The sequence below is a fragment of the Penicillium antarcticum genome (assembly GCF_028974205.1).
Source record: "Penicillium antarcticum strain IBT 31339 chromosome Unknown utg000006l_segment0_segment0, whole genome shotgun sequence".
NCBI classification, from domain to species: Eukaryota; Fungi; Ascomycota; class Eurotiomycetes; order Eurotiales; family Aspergillaceae; genus Penicillium; species Penicillium antarcticum.
Genome location: NW_026695304.1, coordinates 1,124,052 through 1,140,582, shown reverse-complemented (window position 1 = coordinate 1,140,582; position 16,531 = coordinate 1,124,052). Strand labels below are relative to the sequence as shown.

Sequence of the window (16,531 nt, the reverse complement as noted above, 5' to 3'; positions counted from 1 at the left end):
AATTAGTATAGAACATATATATATAGCAAATGGTCAAGTAGAACACTTGACTTGCCAACTCCCTGTCGTCGGACAGTACGGTGGGGACATCCGAGCAACTTGGGGACAGGGTTGAATACCCCTTGAATAAAGAACAAACACGCAAGGACATACCAGAATCACAGCAAGGATCAATTGGATAAGAAGTGCGAGTATAACTTGAAGAGAAAGAAGAGTCATAGTTGCCGGGCCGGGTACGATAAGACGTGCCCCACTAATTTACATAAGTGCGGGAGGTCCTGGACGTGCAACTCTCGACTGTTACTGTTATACCCTCACAACACACATACACACAATGCCGTCCCTTCAAGACAGCAAATTGGCCTTCATCGGCGGTGGCAATATGGCCTCCGCCATCATCGGTGGTTTGGTGAGCAAGGGCGTCAACAAGCAGAACATCTGTGTCTCCGAGCCGTGGGATGTCAACCGCGAGAAGATGGCCGCCCTGGGTGTGCGCACCACCACCTCCAACGTCGAGGCTGGTGGTGATGCCGATCTCATCATAATTGCCGTCAAGCCCCAGGTCACCAAGGCTGTGTGTGAGGAGCTTGGCGCCGCTTGGTCGCCGCGCGAGTCCTTGCCCGTGGTCGTTAGCATTGCCGCGGGTATCACACTCGACAGCCTGAAGGCCTGGCTCAAGACCAGCGATGGACGTACCGCCCACACTGTTCGCGTCATGCCCAACACCCCCGCGCTGGTCAGCGAGGGTGCTTCCGGTGTTTACGCCAGCGACGATGTCACCCCCGCCGAGAAGGAGCTTGTCAATGCTATGCTTGGCAGTGTGAGCAAGGCCACTGAGTGGGTTGAGCGTGAGGACCTGCTTGATGTTGTTACTGGCTTGTCCGGTGAGTTTCCGACATCTGCCCCGCAATCTCCAACCCCATATGAAACTGACTAAGGATAGGATCTGGCCCTGCCTATTTCTTTGCTATGGTTGAACACCTGGTTGCAAGTGCTACTGCACTTGGATTGCCCGAGGAACAGGCCACTCGCCTTGCCACGCAGACTTGTCTTGGTGCTGGTAAGATGCTCGTCGAGAGTGCCGATCCCCCTAGCCAGCTGCGCAAGAACGTCACCAGCCCCAACGGTACCACACACGCTGCTCTGATGAGCTTCGAGGCTCTCAACTTCAAGGACATCGTCAACAAGTCTGTCCAGGCTGCGACTTCGCGGTCCGCCGAGCTTGGAAAACAATAAAAACGGTGCTTTGAAATTAGACAGCTAGACTTTTTGTAACGCTATTATCAACGCTTCATGAAGATCACATCAATGACCATCAATTGCAACAATATCCCAATGCATCTGTCCTTCAGGGCGGTGGACTGTGTAGATTGCTTCTCCAAGCCAAAGTGGCCCGTGCGCACGCTATCGCCTTCCGCACGAAGCTGAGCTTCTTTCTCCGAAATCAAGTATGTGAACATGGTGTCCTTTTGGCCCTGGAAGGTGAGTTTGTCTTCAGTTGTCGGCTTAAAATTGATAGTCATCGCTGACATGATTTAGGGCGATGATAACTCAGCGGCTTCTTTCGAGAAGACCCTGTCCACGCTGTCGACAAAGATCGCCCAGGCGACCACGCGACTGGACCAACAACGGCAATCCTCACGGCGGTTTAAGGCCTTGTGGACCCTTTACTCGACATTTGCCTACCTCTTCTACTCTATTATTCTCGCACTGATTTTGGGATGGGAAAGCTGGGGAGTCAAGGAATATGCAGCCATCGGGGGTGGGCCAGTTCTGTAGGTGCTCCGGCATTCCACGCCACGAACGACGCTGACATCTGGTTTTTTACAGTATCTACGCCGTTCGGACGACCAGCTCCAGGGTCTTCAACTACCGCATCAACCGCCTCCAACGCCACCTTGACGACCTCCACAAGCAGCGCGAGGAGACGATCGAGAAGCTCAAGGTTGCCACCAAGTACAACTCAACCCAGCAACTATTAGAGAAGTATGGCGGCGAGTCTCCCAAGCCATCACCGATGAAGGCAGCTGGCGAGAAAAAGAAGTCTCCCCAGCAGCAGCAGCAACACGTCGCCCGCACTGGTCTCCCACCACCACCAACCGCCAACATCCGCCGTTCCCCTTCCTCCCCCCAAACCCCGACCAACGCACCCTCACCTCAACCGCCCTCCCCTCCACAAGAGCTAGCCGACGGCAAGTTGCAACCTCAGCAACAGCAATTCGCACCTCCCCCTTACCCCCAACAACAACCGAACCAACAAGCCGAATTCGCACCAAACGCCTACTCTACCAACAACAGCCAAGGCATCGAATCACCACACTGGTACGACCGCCTCCTAGACGTCCTCCTTGGAGAAGATGAAACCCAACCTCGCAACCGAATGGTGATGATCTGCACCAGCTGCCGACTCGTAAACGGCCAAGCACCCCCGGGAATCAAGACACCGGAAGAGCTGGGCCGCTGGCGTTGTGGAAGCTGCGGAGCTCGGAATGGAAGCGAGAGCGAGACGAGCCAGATGCTCACCAGCTTGCGTCAGGAGAATGCCCCGGCTGAGGGGGCTTGGGAGCCTGTTTCTAAGGCTGATGCTGATACTCAGTCGTCGGAGGGTATGGATGAGGCTGTTATAGTTCCTTCCAGTGAAGATGAGCAGCTTGGATCTGCTGGATCGGAGGCTGAGGGTCGTGAAGCGGTGGAGGAATCGGCTGAGCCTGTGCGACGTTCCAAGCGTGGTGGGAAGGGCAGTAAGGGCAAGTAGTACGCTGTGTGGGAACATCGCTCTAGTATAGGTAGCCGTTTAGCTTCGAACAAATTGTGTATTCTCAAATGCCACACCTGGCAAATCAATTGTCTATATAAAGCAAATGCTATCCAGACACTTCTTAAATCTTGTGCAAATCAAAATCAAATCATCAATCATATCTAGAAATCGCAATCCATCAATCCGGTCTATAGCCTCAAGACGCCTCAACCATCGGATTTACCTTCAAATGCTCAATGACATCAAGAGCAACCCTGACTTCCGCCTCCTCAGCCGTAGCAAACCCCTCAACAAGCGCGATCTCATTCTTATTCACAATAGCCGCACATCGATACGTAGCCGGCTTCCCCTTCATCTCAACCCGTCTTCTCTTGAAAACCAAAGTGCCAGCCCCCTTAACCATAGCCTGCGCGATATTCCGCGGATGAACGACATTGACCTCGTCAGCAATGACCCGGCGAACATAGGACAACAGACCCAGTCTCTCAACGAAGGAATGGCATACATCCAGGTTTCCGCCTGAATCGACGAATATCGCGCCAAGGACAGACTCGATGATATCAGAGAAGAATTTGTCTGCTGCAAGACGTGCGAAGAGTTCCCATGGATATGCTGTGGCGTGGTCCAACGCATGGTGGATCCGGTCACGGAGTGACTGATACCGCTGGACACAAACTTCGCGCGCATCTGTGATATTCGGGCCGTGAGAACGGAGGAAACGCCAGAGGTGGATTTGGTCGTAGCTGGGTGTCTTGCTGAGTCGCCTTCCATTTGTGGAGAACTGGGGCATGGAGGATGATTCCTCGTACACGGCTAGATCCATGCACAGGAATGCAAGCAGGTTTGCGTTGACAACAGAGTGTTTGAGGATGGTCATTGCGCCTTGGTCCATTTCTACTGGATGGTTTGGGAATACTGCCATGACGACCATGTCGAGAACTGCGTCGCCGAGGAATTCGAGGCGTTGGTAGGATTGCGTGCATAGGTCGTATTCGCAGGATGGATGGGTTAGCGCCTCTGTTAAGAGGGCTGGGTCATTGAATGTGTAGCCGATTAGTTTTGCGAGGCTGTGCTGGTTGATTATATTGCTCACGCCCCTGCCGGCTGGGACGATTGCTGGTGAGATTTCGCTTGTGAACATGGTTATCTCTGGGAGGAATCTGTGGAGGCAGGCTTGGGCTTTGTGGATTCCGCCGTCCATGTAGGCTGCGCCAATTAGGGACTCGACTACGTCTGCGAGGACCTTTGTTGACATTTGTCGTTTCTTTGTTGGCTGGGTTTGTTTGGCTGAGATAATTGGGGCGGCCCATCTGCGTGGTGTGAATCGGTCTGTTAAGATGAAGCTGTCGATTCCGTTGTCTAGGGCTGCACGGGCGAGGCGGCTGTTCTGGATGAGTTTGTCTCTGCTTTCGGAGAGATATCCTTCGTGCCATTTGGTGTTGGTGAAGAAGAGCTGACAGCTGACCGTGAATTTCAGGACGGAATCACCGAAGAATTCGTAACGCTGGTAATTGGTGGTGGCCTGGGCGATGGGCGTGCTGATTGCTGTGATCACATGGCTAATGTCTTTGATTCCCACACCCTTCAGAATGGTGTCATTCAATCGATGGGCTACCAAAGAAGCCTGCAGACGATCGAGGATAGCAGAAATGAAAAGACCGAAGATTGCCTGTCGAAGCGGGAGCTTGTCAACAGTGACAGCGGATGCAGGCATGGTGTACAGCTTTTTAACTGAGTCTGCGTCTCCGTCTTCCGTGTTGACAGCTCGCGTCTGGAGTAAATTACGTCGCCGAGGTAGAGGTCGACATTCCACTTCCACCGGAGTTGATTTCGTGATCTGATCAGGGATAATCCATCGGACGAATGTGCGTGGCTCGGTGAACTTGCCATGGTCGCGAATGATGCCTGAAGGTTGCTTGCCTTGGTTGTACAAGTCCAAAGATGCCTCTCTTCCGTCGTGCTGAGTTAGCCATTCCTGTAACTGTTGCCAGGGAATGGCAGGAGCGAAGAGAACAACAAAATCTCGCTCTGGCCCCCGCTCTCGAGAGCTAGGGGCTTGAAGATAGAGTGCTGTTGTGTTTCTCATTTGATCCAGTGCCTCAGCTGAGACATCGGCAACTAGCACCGGCTGATCAAATGATAGGAGTAAAGTCGTGTCAACCTCCAAGTGGAGAGTAATGGGACTTGGCATGGGCAACGGGATGGGCAAAATCATGGATATTGCTAGATTTTCATCTACCGAGCCATCACGATCCACACGGAGGCGGGTCTCGTAAAGCTGTCCTGAAGTCCACGCGTGTGCAATGTCGACGATTGGGTCATACTGTTCCATAGCGTCCACCACGGATGGCAAGTTCTTTTGATCAGTGAATCTGAGCTCTGCCTTTCTGGTCAGTGGCAGAAGGTTGTCGTTGACCAAGCCATACTCATGCAGAGCTTGATAAGCATGGAATGCAGCCTCCTTCCGAGCTGCGAGCTCTGTACGCCACCACTTCTTTCCCTGGGTTCGTCTCACGGCAGGGTGAACAGAGTTTGGAAGAGTGACAGTGGCGCGTTTCAGACCTGTACTGTTCTCTTCGAATGAGAATAGCGGGCGATTGTCAACGTACTCATCGACTGGCAGGACCGAGCAGAAATGGTGCAAATGCTGCATTGCTTCATTGGCCGTCAATGCGGCACTGAAACACGGGTTAGTGGGGAAAGACATGGTGGTGATAGATGAAATACTTGCTGTGTTTTTTCAATGAAAAGCCGTTCAGATACAGTCTCATCGATATTTTCCAGTGCCAAAACTTCCTTGCGCAACCTTTGATCGTCCTGATATGCCTGAATCATTTCTTGCTCCAGCTGAACCCAATTTGCTAGATCCAATGCCATGTCTTTAGTCGAGATCATCATACCATAGGTGGATTTCAGGTGGCGAGCACGGCCCCTCCGCTGCACAAAAGACTTCACGTTGCCAGGCTTGTCAAAACAGATGACCATACTGCAGGAACTCATGTCAATCCCTTCTTCAAGGACATCAGTTGTGACAATCAGGTTTTTTCGCCCCGCCTTGAACTCTTCCAAAGTGTCCCGCTGCATATCTCGATGGAGCAAGTCGCCAAGGGATTCTTTGCGATGTCTGTTTGTAGACCACCCGACGTACGGAGCACACTGGAAGCGATTTTGCGTGGCTGGAGTGATTGACAACATCCGAGCTAGAACACTGACTGTTGCTCTGCGTTGGACAAATATCAAACCAGAGAAATCCGGTTGGTCCATTTTCACCAAAAAGTCAATCACCCGGTCCAGCTTTTCGGAAGATTGATTGCCTTCATGAATGCTCACGTCTCTGAGAGGCATCCCGTCGAGCGATTCCAAAAGATAGACTCTCTCCAACTGACTGCAGTCTAGCAATTCACTAGAATCATTGATTGAATTTCGGAAATGGTCAATCGAAGCTCCAATGTAGTAATCGACTGCAGCGCCGCCCAGTTCTTCGTAGATATGGCGGCTGACTTCCAGAAACTTCTTTAGCTGCTCGTTACAGTATGTCTTGCCAGATGCTAGGATATTTTGTAATTCAGCTGATTTTCCCTCCTTGCGGAGCGCCTCGATATACGGATCTTCTTCGATGTTGTAAGACAGGCAGCAATTGAAAAGGGGCTGAAGAAACCGGCTGCCCTGACCATAGTCCTCATGGATGGCCGGATTATAACTAATTCGTTCTAGTTGAGGATGGTGAGTATTCTCTAGCAACTCGGAGCGATGGGCTTTAGGCGTCTTGCAAACTGCGTTCAAGTTTGCTTCGATCAATCTGAGGATTGAACGTCAATGACACTCTATACCAACCAAGCGCATGGAGAACTTACTCAAGCTCCTTCCGGTCTGACCGGACAATTGGACTGGCAGTTAGTCCCAAGATATGGGGCACAGCAGCGGGTGCCGAGCGCTGCAGCATTGGGTGATAGTGATTCTGCATTATTTTGTTCGCTGGATGACGTCTCATGCAATGATGCGCTAGGATTAATATCAGATGGTGAAATGGATCCACATTCGGGGGTTTCGGCATACCTTCGTCGAAGACAAGGAGCGCAATCTGAGACATCTTGACAAAGCCATGGGTCAGAGCATCTGCTAGAATGGCATGTGTTGCGACAGCCACTCGGGCATCTTTCAGTACTTCATCCCATATTGACTGCTCTGTCCATAACTCGACACTGTCAAGGCCAGTCAATACTTTAGTCTTGACCGATGGAACTTGTCGGCTGATAACCTCATGCTGTTGAAGAGCCAACGCCACTGTGGGGACTAGAAACCAGATCCTCTGTAGGTCTAATCAGTATAGCGCAGCTGTGTGACGGCTGCAGAGGGATCACCTTGTCCAGAGGGCAGCTTTCAAGCTCGACGAGCATACGTAGAACAGCACTAACCACGTCAGATCAATTTTGCTTCAAAATGTAGCAGGGAAGGACCATACATATGAGTCTTCCCACTTCCCGTGTCCATCTAGCGAAACTTAGGGTTTGATCGTGATCAAAGGTCGGGTAAACAAGCATACAGCGACAATGATGTTCTCTTTGCGGCTAGCCTCCAGCATCTCGAGCTGGTATTCGCGCGGCCGGTAGGCAGCGCCACTCCCCACACCCATCAACGCCATGGTTGAGATAGTCACCTTTGCGACGAAAGGTCCAAAACCGAGTCGCAAAGCTGGAAGATGGCGAGGACGAAAAGAAGATGAGAGAGTTGTTTGGTGGGGCTTGGGCGCGGGTGCTAGCCGCCATGGTGTTGGACCAATCAGAATCGAGCGGAACAAGTATGAGCCTCACAAGGCAGTTTCTCGATTTTTACTAGTCATTGGCATTGACTATACCACAAGTCTCTGGCTCATGTCCTGCGCTTCCAGAGCCTTCAGATGCCGACCTGCTGCCTAATTTGGTGATCCCACGTCGAAGTGTTTCAACACATGACCGGAAGACGGGTTTCATTAGTATAAGCGAGCCGCAAATTATAGCTGTATTCAATTCGAGGATTGCCCAAACCAGAGACAGTGCACTGCCGTCTATATGCGAAGAGGAATTAGATCAAGTTCATGAAAGTGCGACTGAAGACACTCACAGGTTATATTGGAAGTGTGATAGTTCTTTAGCTGGAGTATTCGCAATATACTGAAGATACAGACTCTGTGAAGCTCAATGTTAGCGAAAATTTCAGCAAGATATAGGCTAGACTCACATGCAGCCCACGGTAAACAGAAACGTTAGTTCTATCTTCTCTTCCCGAGGCATGTGAAGCCTCCAGACCACAGGAAGAGGCAATAGAACAATAACGGCATTTTCCACGGTCGATAGGGTACCAGTGATGATAAAAAATGTTGTCTGACCTTCCATACAGTGACCATCAATGTTCTTGATCCAGAAATATTGAATGGGCCAACATTGAAAGGTGCTTACAATCACCGCCGTAAGCGCCCATAAGATGATGAATATAATGATACAAGTGGCGGCTCGCCGGAACCAGATCACGGCGCCCAAAAGCTTGCGAAGTAAGATCACGATGGACACCTTGATGAACATTTGAGCAAAGGGCCAGAATTTGGTGAGGATCCAGTTACTCTAAAGTGTTGTTAGATCTTGGTATAAGATGTGGCATCACGATGAGCTTACCAGGGTAATATTTAGCCGCTCTTCTGCTGGTAGACTCCAAATGCTGACTCCAATCCAGATTTCATGGAATGCAGCTGGAACAGGGTGTTAGTACTACTTTGCTTTATAGTGACACCCTGCCACAGGGCACATACTCACAATATACGATGCAGGTCGCTACACCATAGGTGCAAATGAGGCCCACTCCCATCAATATATCTTCGATCCGCAAGCCGTGAAGAACCTTGATGCGCGAAAATATTCGCAATAGAAAGACTGCTGTCGCAGTACTTGTCGCGACGATCGGCACGACGATCAAAACAGTTTTCCAGTGATCTGGTTGATTGGGCATCTCTATTTGGTACCTAGTCCTAGTTCATCAATTTCATATTGCCAATCAACCGAGGCAAGGCAGAAGGCTCAAAATGGGGGCTATCGTGTTGCTAAGCGTTTTCAGACACAAGATGCATGCTGGGTGGTATATCGCATCTGTAAGTGTATAGGCGAGCTTATGTTATGAGGGGTGAGACGTCACTTAGATTTGTGAATTTCCTTGACAGGAAGAAATAGGTTTCGATTCGAGGGAAGAACTGGGGTGTAGAGTGTGGCTTTTGGGTGTAGAAAATGGTTGATGTCATTTGTATTGTATTTTGACCTGAAGTATGTTCCACACCAATCATGGTGGACAGTGGTTGACTTTCAGACTCATTTATGGTTCCATGGATTCGACTTAGTGGCCCTGGTTTATGTCAGCTTGTAGACAAACTACATGCATTTACCATGCCAACTGGACTAGTATTGCTGAGTTATCCATTTGGATGTGGATTTGTTAAAATAGAATAGTATTGTAGTTAAGCTGTTCTCTAGGCCCCGATGAGCTTGTTCTGGGTCCGTTGAACTGGAACTGGCACCCGGCCAAATTGAGCGCCAAGCCTCGCTCTCATTGGTCCTGTATTTGACAAGCAAGCCACATGGTACGATTGCCTCGTGTAGCTTGCTTACACGATCACCCGAGCTTCGGCCGATTGCCTTAAATCCCTGGGAGACCACAAGCCCGGTGCTCCATCTGGCCAAATATTTCCAGTGCTTCCGATCGATCCTTGATCGCCCGGAGACCCCTAAGGCCCTGAAGGACCTGGAATTGCTCGGGATCCTTCACGTCTGTCACTGCCAGGCACGCCCTCTTCCCCCGCGAGGTCCCCACATAATTGCATGCAACATAGACACCACTCGAGGACAATCGCTAACCCAATTACAACAACGACTAAAGCACTTATTAATTGAGCTGAGTTTTAGTGACCCGATCTATCTGGTTGCTCAGAATTGGAGCTTATAGTACTTGGTTCAGAAGATGTCTCTTTGAACGGCGGAATAGACGCAAGTGTTATTGTCGTCGTATAGGTTCCGTAATGTCTGGTGATGGGTAGAGTAACGATTTCGAATGCCTTCTTGGTAATCGTTATATGATTTCTAAACCGGGGGCATTACTGAAAATACTGCATAATACACGAAACACCTATGCATTCTACCCCTCCTTTCACTCGACCGAGAGAGAAGGTTGAAGCGTCTAGCATACTCTGCAATCGCGAAGTTCTTCTAGACACTGCATACTGTGTGTGTCTTTATAGAAGAATGAAGTATATCTGCTGCTTTTGGCACCTCCAATATGCCTTATGCTCCCGGAGTTTCTTACTTCATACGATTTTATGAACTTGATCCCTCGGAACAGAACCGCTGCATCTACTTCACGCAGAAAGGTGGAATGTGCAAATGGAATTGTCGCGATGAAGACAATCAACGTGCGGTCCTACTTCAACGGGCTATTATGAATTCGTGTCTTGAAACTATGAATATCGAGCTCCTCAGAGAGTACGTCCAGTGCAATTGCTGTGTACGCGCTCGATACCAAAATCGCATAGAGGATGTGGAACTTTTGACTCCACTGGCCCAGCGGTGGCTAAATGAGATTCGGACACGAGCAGCTCATTGTCTGGGCAATGAAATGTCTATCTCGAGTTTACAGCAGGGTAAAACTCATGACTATGCTTGCAATATCCCAAACACCTCAAGTCCCGATACGAGGGATGAACTGTTTAGCGCTAACGTCTATCTCGCGCCCGCTCCCAAATCGCAACGTCGTCTGGCACCAATTGAAGCATCCTCCATGATTAAGAGCTCACACCCACACCCCCTTTCGAGTTCCTCAAATACTTCCGAACTCGCCCTTCACAGCGGTGAAAACCATCCACGATACAAACTTCGCATTCCCCAGACGAACAGACCTGGGGAAACGAACATCATACAACCCTCATACAGTTTTCAGGTCTCCCTATCTGAGTTTCGCCCTCACATTGTAGAGCTTTCTCTCAGCGGCTCCGTCTACAATAAAATGCTTGACCCCCTTGAGGACCGTGATTTCGACACTGGCACGGTTTATACTTTGGACCGGGGCTCCTCCCTAGGCCATTTAAAGATCGGCTGGACCGCGAAAGCTGTTTCAGTTCGTTTGAAAGCCTGGTCAAATTGTGGTTATGATCTGAACTTACTATTTCACATGGGCGGTGTTCCTTATGCTCAACGGCTCGAAACCCTTACACATCACGAACTGATCAAGGAATGGCGCCGGGAGCGGAGGTGCAAGGCACCGTGGTGTGGGAAGAGCCATCAAGTGTGGTTTGAAATAAATAAAGAGAAAGCTGAACAGGTTTTGGGCGATTGGGCAAATTTCATCAGCGAAGCCAAGCCATATGAGTCAACCGGATGTTTGAAAACCTATTGGAAGGAAGCGATAGCGAAAATTGAGCGCAAAATGAAAGGCATCACCGCTAAAGAACTGTTGAACTGCAACGAGTCGACTTTGATTGACGAATTGAGGGTATCGAAAGAGCCGGTGCGCTTCTCGTGTGAGCCGAAGATTGTCGAAATGAGCAGTGAAGATACGAGGGGGACCCGTTCGAAGATATCCAAACAAGGGTTGGTGTGCGTTCGTTTGCCTGAGACGGAGCATCCCTCATCTCCAAACCCCATGTCCTCGCTCAAGAGTGAATCATCATGCAAAGAACATAAGAGAGATAGATTCATTGAGTCAAAACCACTAAGGAAAGTCAAATTGTCGCATGAAGACGTTCCGACACTGGCTATTGCCACCATCAAAAAGGAGTTTGCACCTGAAGATATACCGCTACCTCCTTCCCCAATCCCTGAAACCGCAAGCTTACAAGACCCTGCAACGGACACAACAAGCTCTACGCTGGAAACGAAGAATGAAGTCTAACAAACTTTGAATCCAAATTCAACATCAACATTCATATCGCTGATTTCATCTCATCGGTCTTCTCTTCAGTACAAACCCCTCGCCTGTCCCCAGAAATGCACCATCAGCTATGGCCAGCGAACGCACTTGCCAGTCAAATGAACAGACCGGTATTAATACTACCACCAAACGACTCAGAACTTGAATTTTCATACCCTTGTCAAATAATTATCACTGTCGTCCCCTCCTATGTCAATTTGAGTACAGCGTTTTACTCTCACTGCCTAGGTTTAATACGCTGCCACGTCTCGTCACCGTATTAGCAGCTGCACTTGTGGTACCTGCCTGCTTACGCCAAGTAGGCTACACATTATCCCTCATTCCAGTTCGTAAGTCGCGGATAATGTCAAGTTGGTATTTGGGTGTATCGACTAGTATTGAGCATGTCCTAAGGCTGATGATAGTGTAGTATAGAGACAAGGAAGATACGCTGAAACCTGGCACCCTGGCCTCATTGTGGTAATTTACCAGGCCCTCAACTTGACAGATAACAATAAGACTAAAATGAATATTATTTTGTTCTCGTTAATTTCAGTCCTCGTCTTCTATCTAGCCATTGATGTTCAGAATGTCCATCCGGTCGCCTACGGCCTCAAAGAACCCTCGACCCACCACATTTATACATAGAATTAAGGGCCTGCGAGATTGACGCCTGGTATGACAGCTTCGAAGACCAGAAAACAGCCCCTCTCCGGTTGCGCGCCCTTGTCGTACTTTTTACCTTCCCCTCTCTCTACCATCATTTGGGGGCCAAACAACCACAAGACAACCTGGAGCCTTTTGTTGTGATTTTCTCAAGTCACAGTACACCATTTCTGGAAAAAGCACTTTCCTGATTCCTCTCATTGTCGAGACTCGGCTCTATAAAAAATGGAGTCTTGCCCCGTCGATCCACGAAAGTATGGCGTGAACGTTGTACTCGAGCCTCAGCAAACTTTCGAAAGGGACGGAAATAAGATCGAAGGTAGACAACCCAGGTTGCCAACGAATAGCGGGACGCCTTTCTCAGTTCTCCAAACCTCACCGCCAAGCCGACATCAATTCGATCTCGAAAGAAGCGCTCATGAGTCCAACTGGTACACTCTAATAGAGCTGCCTTCTACTAGACAACTCTCTCAATCTTCGCCTGCCGAGGTGCCAGTCACAAACCCTCTTCTGAGGGCAAATGTCCCGCAGGTGAGCTCCATCAACACCTCCGAAAGAGAAGCTCGAAAGAGAATCCAGAAAGAAAGGAGAATGGAGCCACAGAGAAATAAAAGACGGCAACGGTGGCGAGAGCATATTGCTCAAGAGCTTAACTGCGATGTTACGTCTATCAACTCCGAAGAAGAACAGAAGTATATGTGCAGGAGGTGGGAACGTGAAACTGCGGAGGAAAACGCGGAGATAGAGCGCCGACAGGGCCTTTCCCTCGAGGAACAGCGTCAAGAAGACATTCAGGCTTCAGCTCAACACCTCAAGAGACATATAGAGACGTATTTGGGTCAATATGCGCGGCTTCCTTGTCCTGCCTTCCTGCTTCAGGAGGCGCCACATTCCCGCAACGGAGCGAAATGCCAGCTTCATTTGTGTGAAAGGAGAATTATGCCTAATGATTATCGGATTGCGGTGAATCCTGGGCATCGATATCATTGGAGCAAATCTCCAAGTAAGTATCTTGATTTAGCATAGTAATTGTTGTGTTTTGTGACTGAAACTAAATACCGTAACAGCCTTCTATCACATTGATTGCTTTGAAGAACTCTTGGACCTATCGTCACCGATATATGCCTCACGATTTATACCCGATACGATGTACTTTCCTGGCACTATGGAGCTCCATATATTGAAAGAGTATGTTCGAAGATGGATAATCCGAATCGGCGCTAAGGTATATACACCAAGCCCTGGATTTTGAAAAGTATACACAGACCCTATGAATGCTTACATTTCCAAGGAACCAACCTTTCCAGAGCACACATGGGGACCATCTCTAAACGACATCAGCCCTAAGAGATATTTTGTCTCTGAGACCGACCTAAACTATAGCGAGCGTCATTCTCTCAGCTGCGCGCTTGACAATTGGCGACTATCTGAAATACATCAAACTGAATGAGCCTACTTTCTGTCTTCCAACAGCATATGATATAGAGGTATAGTATAGGAGCTTTCAGATTTTATGAAAACTAGACCGTGATTTCTAAGCGAATAAGGCCATGCGCAAAACTATCTCGGATATCTACATCAAAGCAAGCAAATAACATCAATGTGCGCACTTATGAAGTAAAATTACACGAATTAAACCGCCACTTTGTCTTTGACCAATTCGGCAGCTAGAATTCCGCACAACCCAGCCTAACCCGGGCCCAACCCAGACTGGTTTGGGTTCTGGGCCCCTAGTATAGGTTACAAACTATCATCTATGCAGTTTTTACCTGTAGTTGTTGAGACCGACCGTTGAGAAATGCAAGACTTAAAAACATTTTCTTTTTGCATTAAGTCGGATATCATTTGGTTCAACTTGATGCCATTGAAAACAGAGCTCTAGCTCGAAATGATGGCCAACGGAAATACATCGATACCGTCTTAGTCTACTCATACAAGATATAGTCTGGTACATCGAGCATCTGAGACACTGCAACATCACCAACATAGTAAAGCATGGCATTGAGCGTGGTTACTCTGCCGTGTGCCAAGCGCGATAGAACTGGCGTTACGAACATAACAATAAAGGATGTGATGAGGAAGAGTAGCAACACCATCGTGCGTTGAATGGACACGCGCATCCTGAGTGAGGAAAAAATCTATATTCTGAATCTGGCTTATATGGCCTCGGTCTTTCTAACATATTTTGACTTAACAATAATCACCCCAAGTTCATGTTCTCACTCCATCCTGCTCCTGCCATCCACCTCTTATCCACGTCAAAGAATCCGGCATACCCACCAGCCTATCAAGTAATGCATTTTCATCCTGATGAGCATGGAGACTGGACCCATCTAACTCAAGCCATCTCAAACCTTGCTTCAAGTGAGTTGGCTGACTCCCTGAATTTCCCTGCCAAACCCAACAAACTGACCATTTTCAGAATGTCACTCAAATATCGGTTGGGACCTACTCCACCAGGGATGCCCAGTGTTATTGGCAACAACAATGGAGATTTGGCACCGGGCCCCTGGGTGGACTATGTTTTCTCCAATTCCTGGTGCAAGGGACCTGGTATGATCCGTGAGCTGATGTCCATGACGCCCCGGCGAGAACTTCAAACCCGAAACAAGATGGCGGAGCAGATTCGACCCAGGTTCGAATTTGGGCATTTTATCATTTCAGTGCTGCTTCAAGTGGTTGGGTCTGAGGCGGAGACCCTATGTACTCATTGTCAAAGGGATTGCGGCCCTTGGGTGGGCTGCAAGATACTTCCCAGCTTCCTCGGTGGCGCTTGCGCCAACTGCGTAGCTACCGGGAATCAGCGTAACCGATGCAGCCTGCGTGAGTTGAGCTTCACAACAATATGATGTGTGAAAATATCTATGCTGATACTTATATCTCTACAGAATCTATGGCCATAGAGGACGATGCAACAGAGCCAATATCCAATTCTGCCCAGCAATCTCTTGACTTCGACCTTGGCCCCGTCACCAAGAGGGAGCGACAGGGTTCTGATCAGGAGTCTGAATATGTCTCTTCTGATAAATCGCTTGCTCCAGTTCTAGCTATCACCGAGGGGCAAGACACTACACAACGCCAGAACAAGCGTCTGAAGACATCTACTACCTCATCAAATGAAGCTAGCACCTTCAGAAAGCTCTGGGTGAAGCTGGCAGACGTTGACCACCCGCCTGGCAACTGGGATATGCACGTCTCCATGGGAAATCTGGAAAAGCTCCGCCTCGACCGGTCACAGAATGCTGTTGCCTCCCGTTTGGTTGGAAACGGCCTTTCAGCGTCTGAAACGGATTTCCTCAAGAATTTTCTTAAGAAGCTCCCAGCAAAGGTTCAAACTATCCTCCAAGATATCAATTCGGATGAAGACACCAGCGCGGTGCGCGATGCAATCAGCTACATAGAAGTCCTCGGCGAGATCAAACCCAAAATTAACGCCATGAAGAACGGTCCGGTGAAAGACGCATACAAAAATCTTTTCTCGCATTTTGATTCCTTCAAGCCAAAGCCAACTACTATCGGTATCACTCAGTCGCTGCCCACATCGAAGCAGACTCCCGGTAGTACCGAAATCACGAAGTCCTCGACTCCTACAAAGCCAATGCTAGGGGCAGTCGAAGTTACTCGGGACGTGACTCCGTACCCGTCCCCCCGAACAATGGAAGCTGGCCAGCAGCTCCTGCGCTCCTTCCAGCAAGAAGGCGATCGCCTTCGCCAAGAGCAAGACTCACGCCGACACTCTGATCAGGCTGAAGTGCAGGAGCCACACATTGACCAGAAAGACGTTGACCTACAGTTGCAGAGGGAACTAGATTCTCAAAAGCCGAAGAATATCTCACGTCAGCGAGGCGTGTCCCTTTCTTTGCGCAAGACTGAATTAGAGAAATGATACCACCTTTTTTGTTGCCAGAATTGAGCTTTCAATCATGGCTCAATTTCTTTCTACCGATCAGCACAGCCCGCCCTTTACGGAAAATCTATGTCTGTCGTACATGTAACCCATTGATGAGAATACTGAAATCACTTTCCTTGGTTATTAAGTACTTTAAATGGCATTCTACTGCTACCCCGATTCTGGTTCTGACAACACCGTTGTTATCCTTCACTTCCGCCTCCTCCTGCCCTGTGTATTTGATTTATATTTATCTGTAGCATTATTTGTTTTGCTGTTGGGTACCTCCATTGTCAATT

At 49.0% G+C, this 16,531-nt stretch overlaps 6 protein-coding genes across 6 annotated transcripts; 4 read left to right on the top strand and 2 right to left on the bottom strand.

Moving 5' to 3' along the window:
- Window positions 1–334: 334 nt before the first annotated feature.
- N7508_006503 (pyrroline-5-carboxylate reductase family protein) lies at window positions 335–1,236 on the top strand (the record flags this gene model as incomplete). Its single annotated transcript, XM_058464569.1, has 2 exons — window positions 335–884; window positions 944–1,236. The coding sequence occupies 2 exons, from the start codon at window positions 335–337 to the stop codon at window positions 1,234–1,236; spliced, it is 843 nt and encodes a 280-aa protein (XP_058318422.1).
- Window positions 1,237–1,458: 222 nt separating this feature from the next.
- On the top strand, window positions 1,459–2,755 carry N7508_006502 (uncharacterized protein; the record flags this gene model as incomplete). Its single annotated transcript, XM_058464568.1, has 3 exons — window positions 1,459–1,482; window positions 1,540–1,775; window positions 1,831–2,755. 3 exons carry the CDS (start codon window positions 1,459–1,461, stop codon window positions 2,753–2,755), a joined length of 1,185 nt encoding a protein of 394 aa, XP_058318421.1.
- A 199-nt stretch (window positions 2,756–2,954) lies between these two features.
- On the bottom strand, window positions 2,955–7,400 carry N7508_006501 (putative RNA helicase/RNAse III; the record flags this gene model as incomplete). Its single annotated transcript, XM_058464567.1, has 5 exons — window positions 2,955–5,436; window positions 5,565–6,557; window positions 6,613–6,760; window positions 6,815–7,067; window positions 7,302–7,400. 5 exons carry the CDS (start codon window positions 7,398–7,400, stop codon window positions 2,955–2,957), a joined length of 3,975 nt encoding a protein of 1,324 aa, XP_058318420.1.
- Window positions 7,401–10,051: 2,651 nt separating this feature from the next.
- On the top strand, window positions 10,052–11,659 carry N7508_006500 (GIY-YIG nuclease family protein; the record flags this gene model as incomplete). The annotated part of the gene is made up of 1 exon (XM_058464566.1): window positions 10,052–11,659. The coding sequence occupies one exon, from the start codon at window positions 10,052–10,054 to the stop codon at window positions 11,657–11,659; it is 1,608 nt and encodes a 535-aa protein (XP_058318419.1).
- A 2,609-nt stretch (window positions 11,660–14,268) lies between these two features.
- Window positions 14,269–14,463, bottom strand: N7508_006499 (uncharacterized protein; the record flags this gene model as incomplete). The annotated part of the gene is made up of 1 exon (XM_058464565.1): window positions 14,269–14,463. One exon carries the CDS (start codon window positions 14,461–14,463, stop codon window positions 14,269–14,271), a length of 195 nt encoding a protein of 64 aa, XP_058318418.1.
- A 303-nt stretch (window positions 14,464–14,766) lies between these two features.
- Window positions 14,767–16,229, top strand: N7508_006498 (DUF3716 domain-containing protein; the record flags this gene model as incomplete). The annotated part of the gene is made up of 2 exons (XM_058464564.1): window positions 14,767–15,166; window positions 15,232–16,229. The coding sequence occupies 2 exons, from the start codon at window positions 14,767–14,769 to the stop codon at window positions 16,227–16,229; spliced, it is 1,398 nt and encodes a 465-aa protein (XP_058318417.1).
- Window positions 16,230–16,531: the final 302 nt, after the last annotated feature.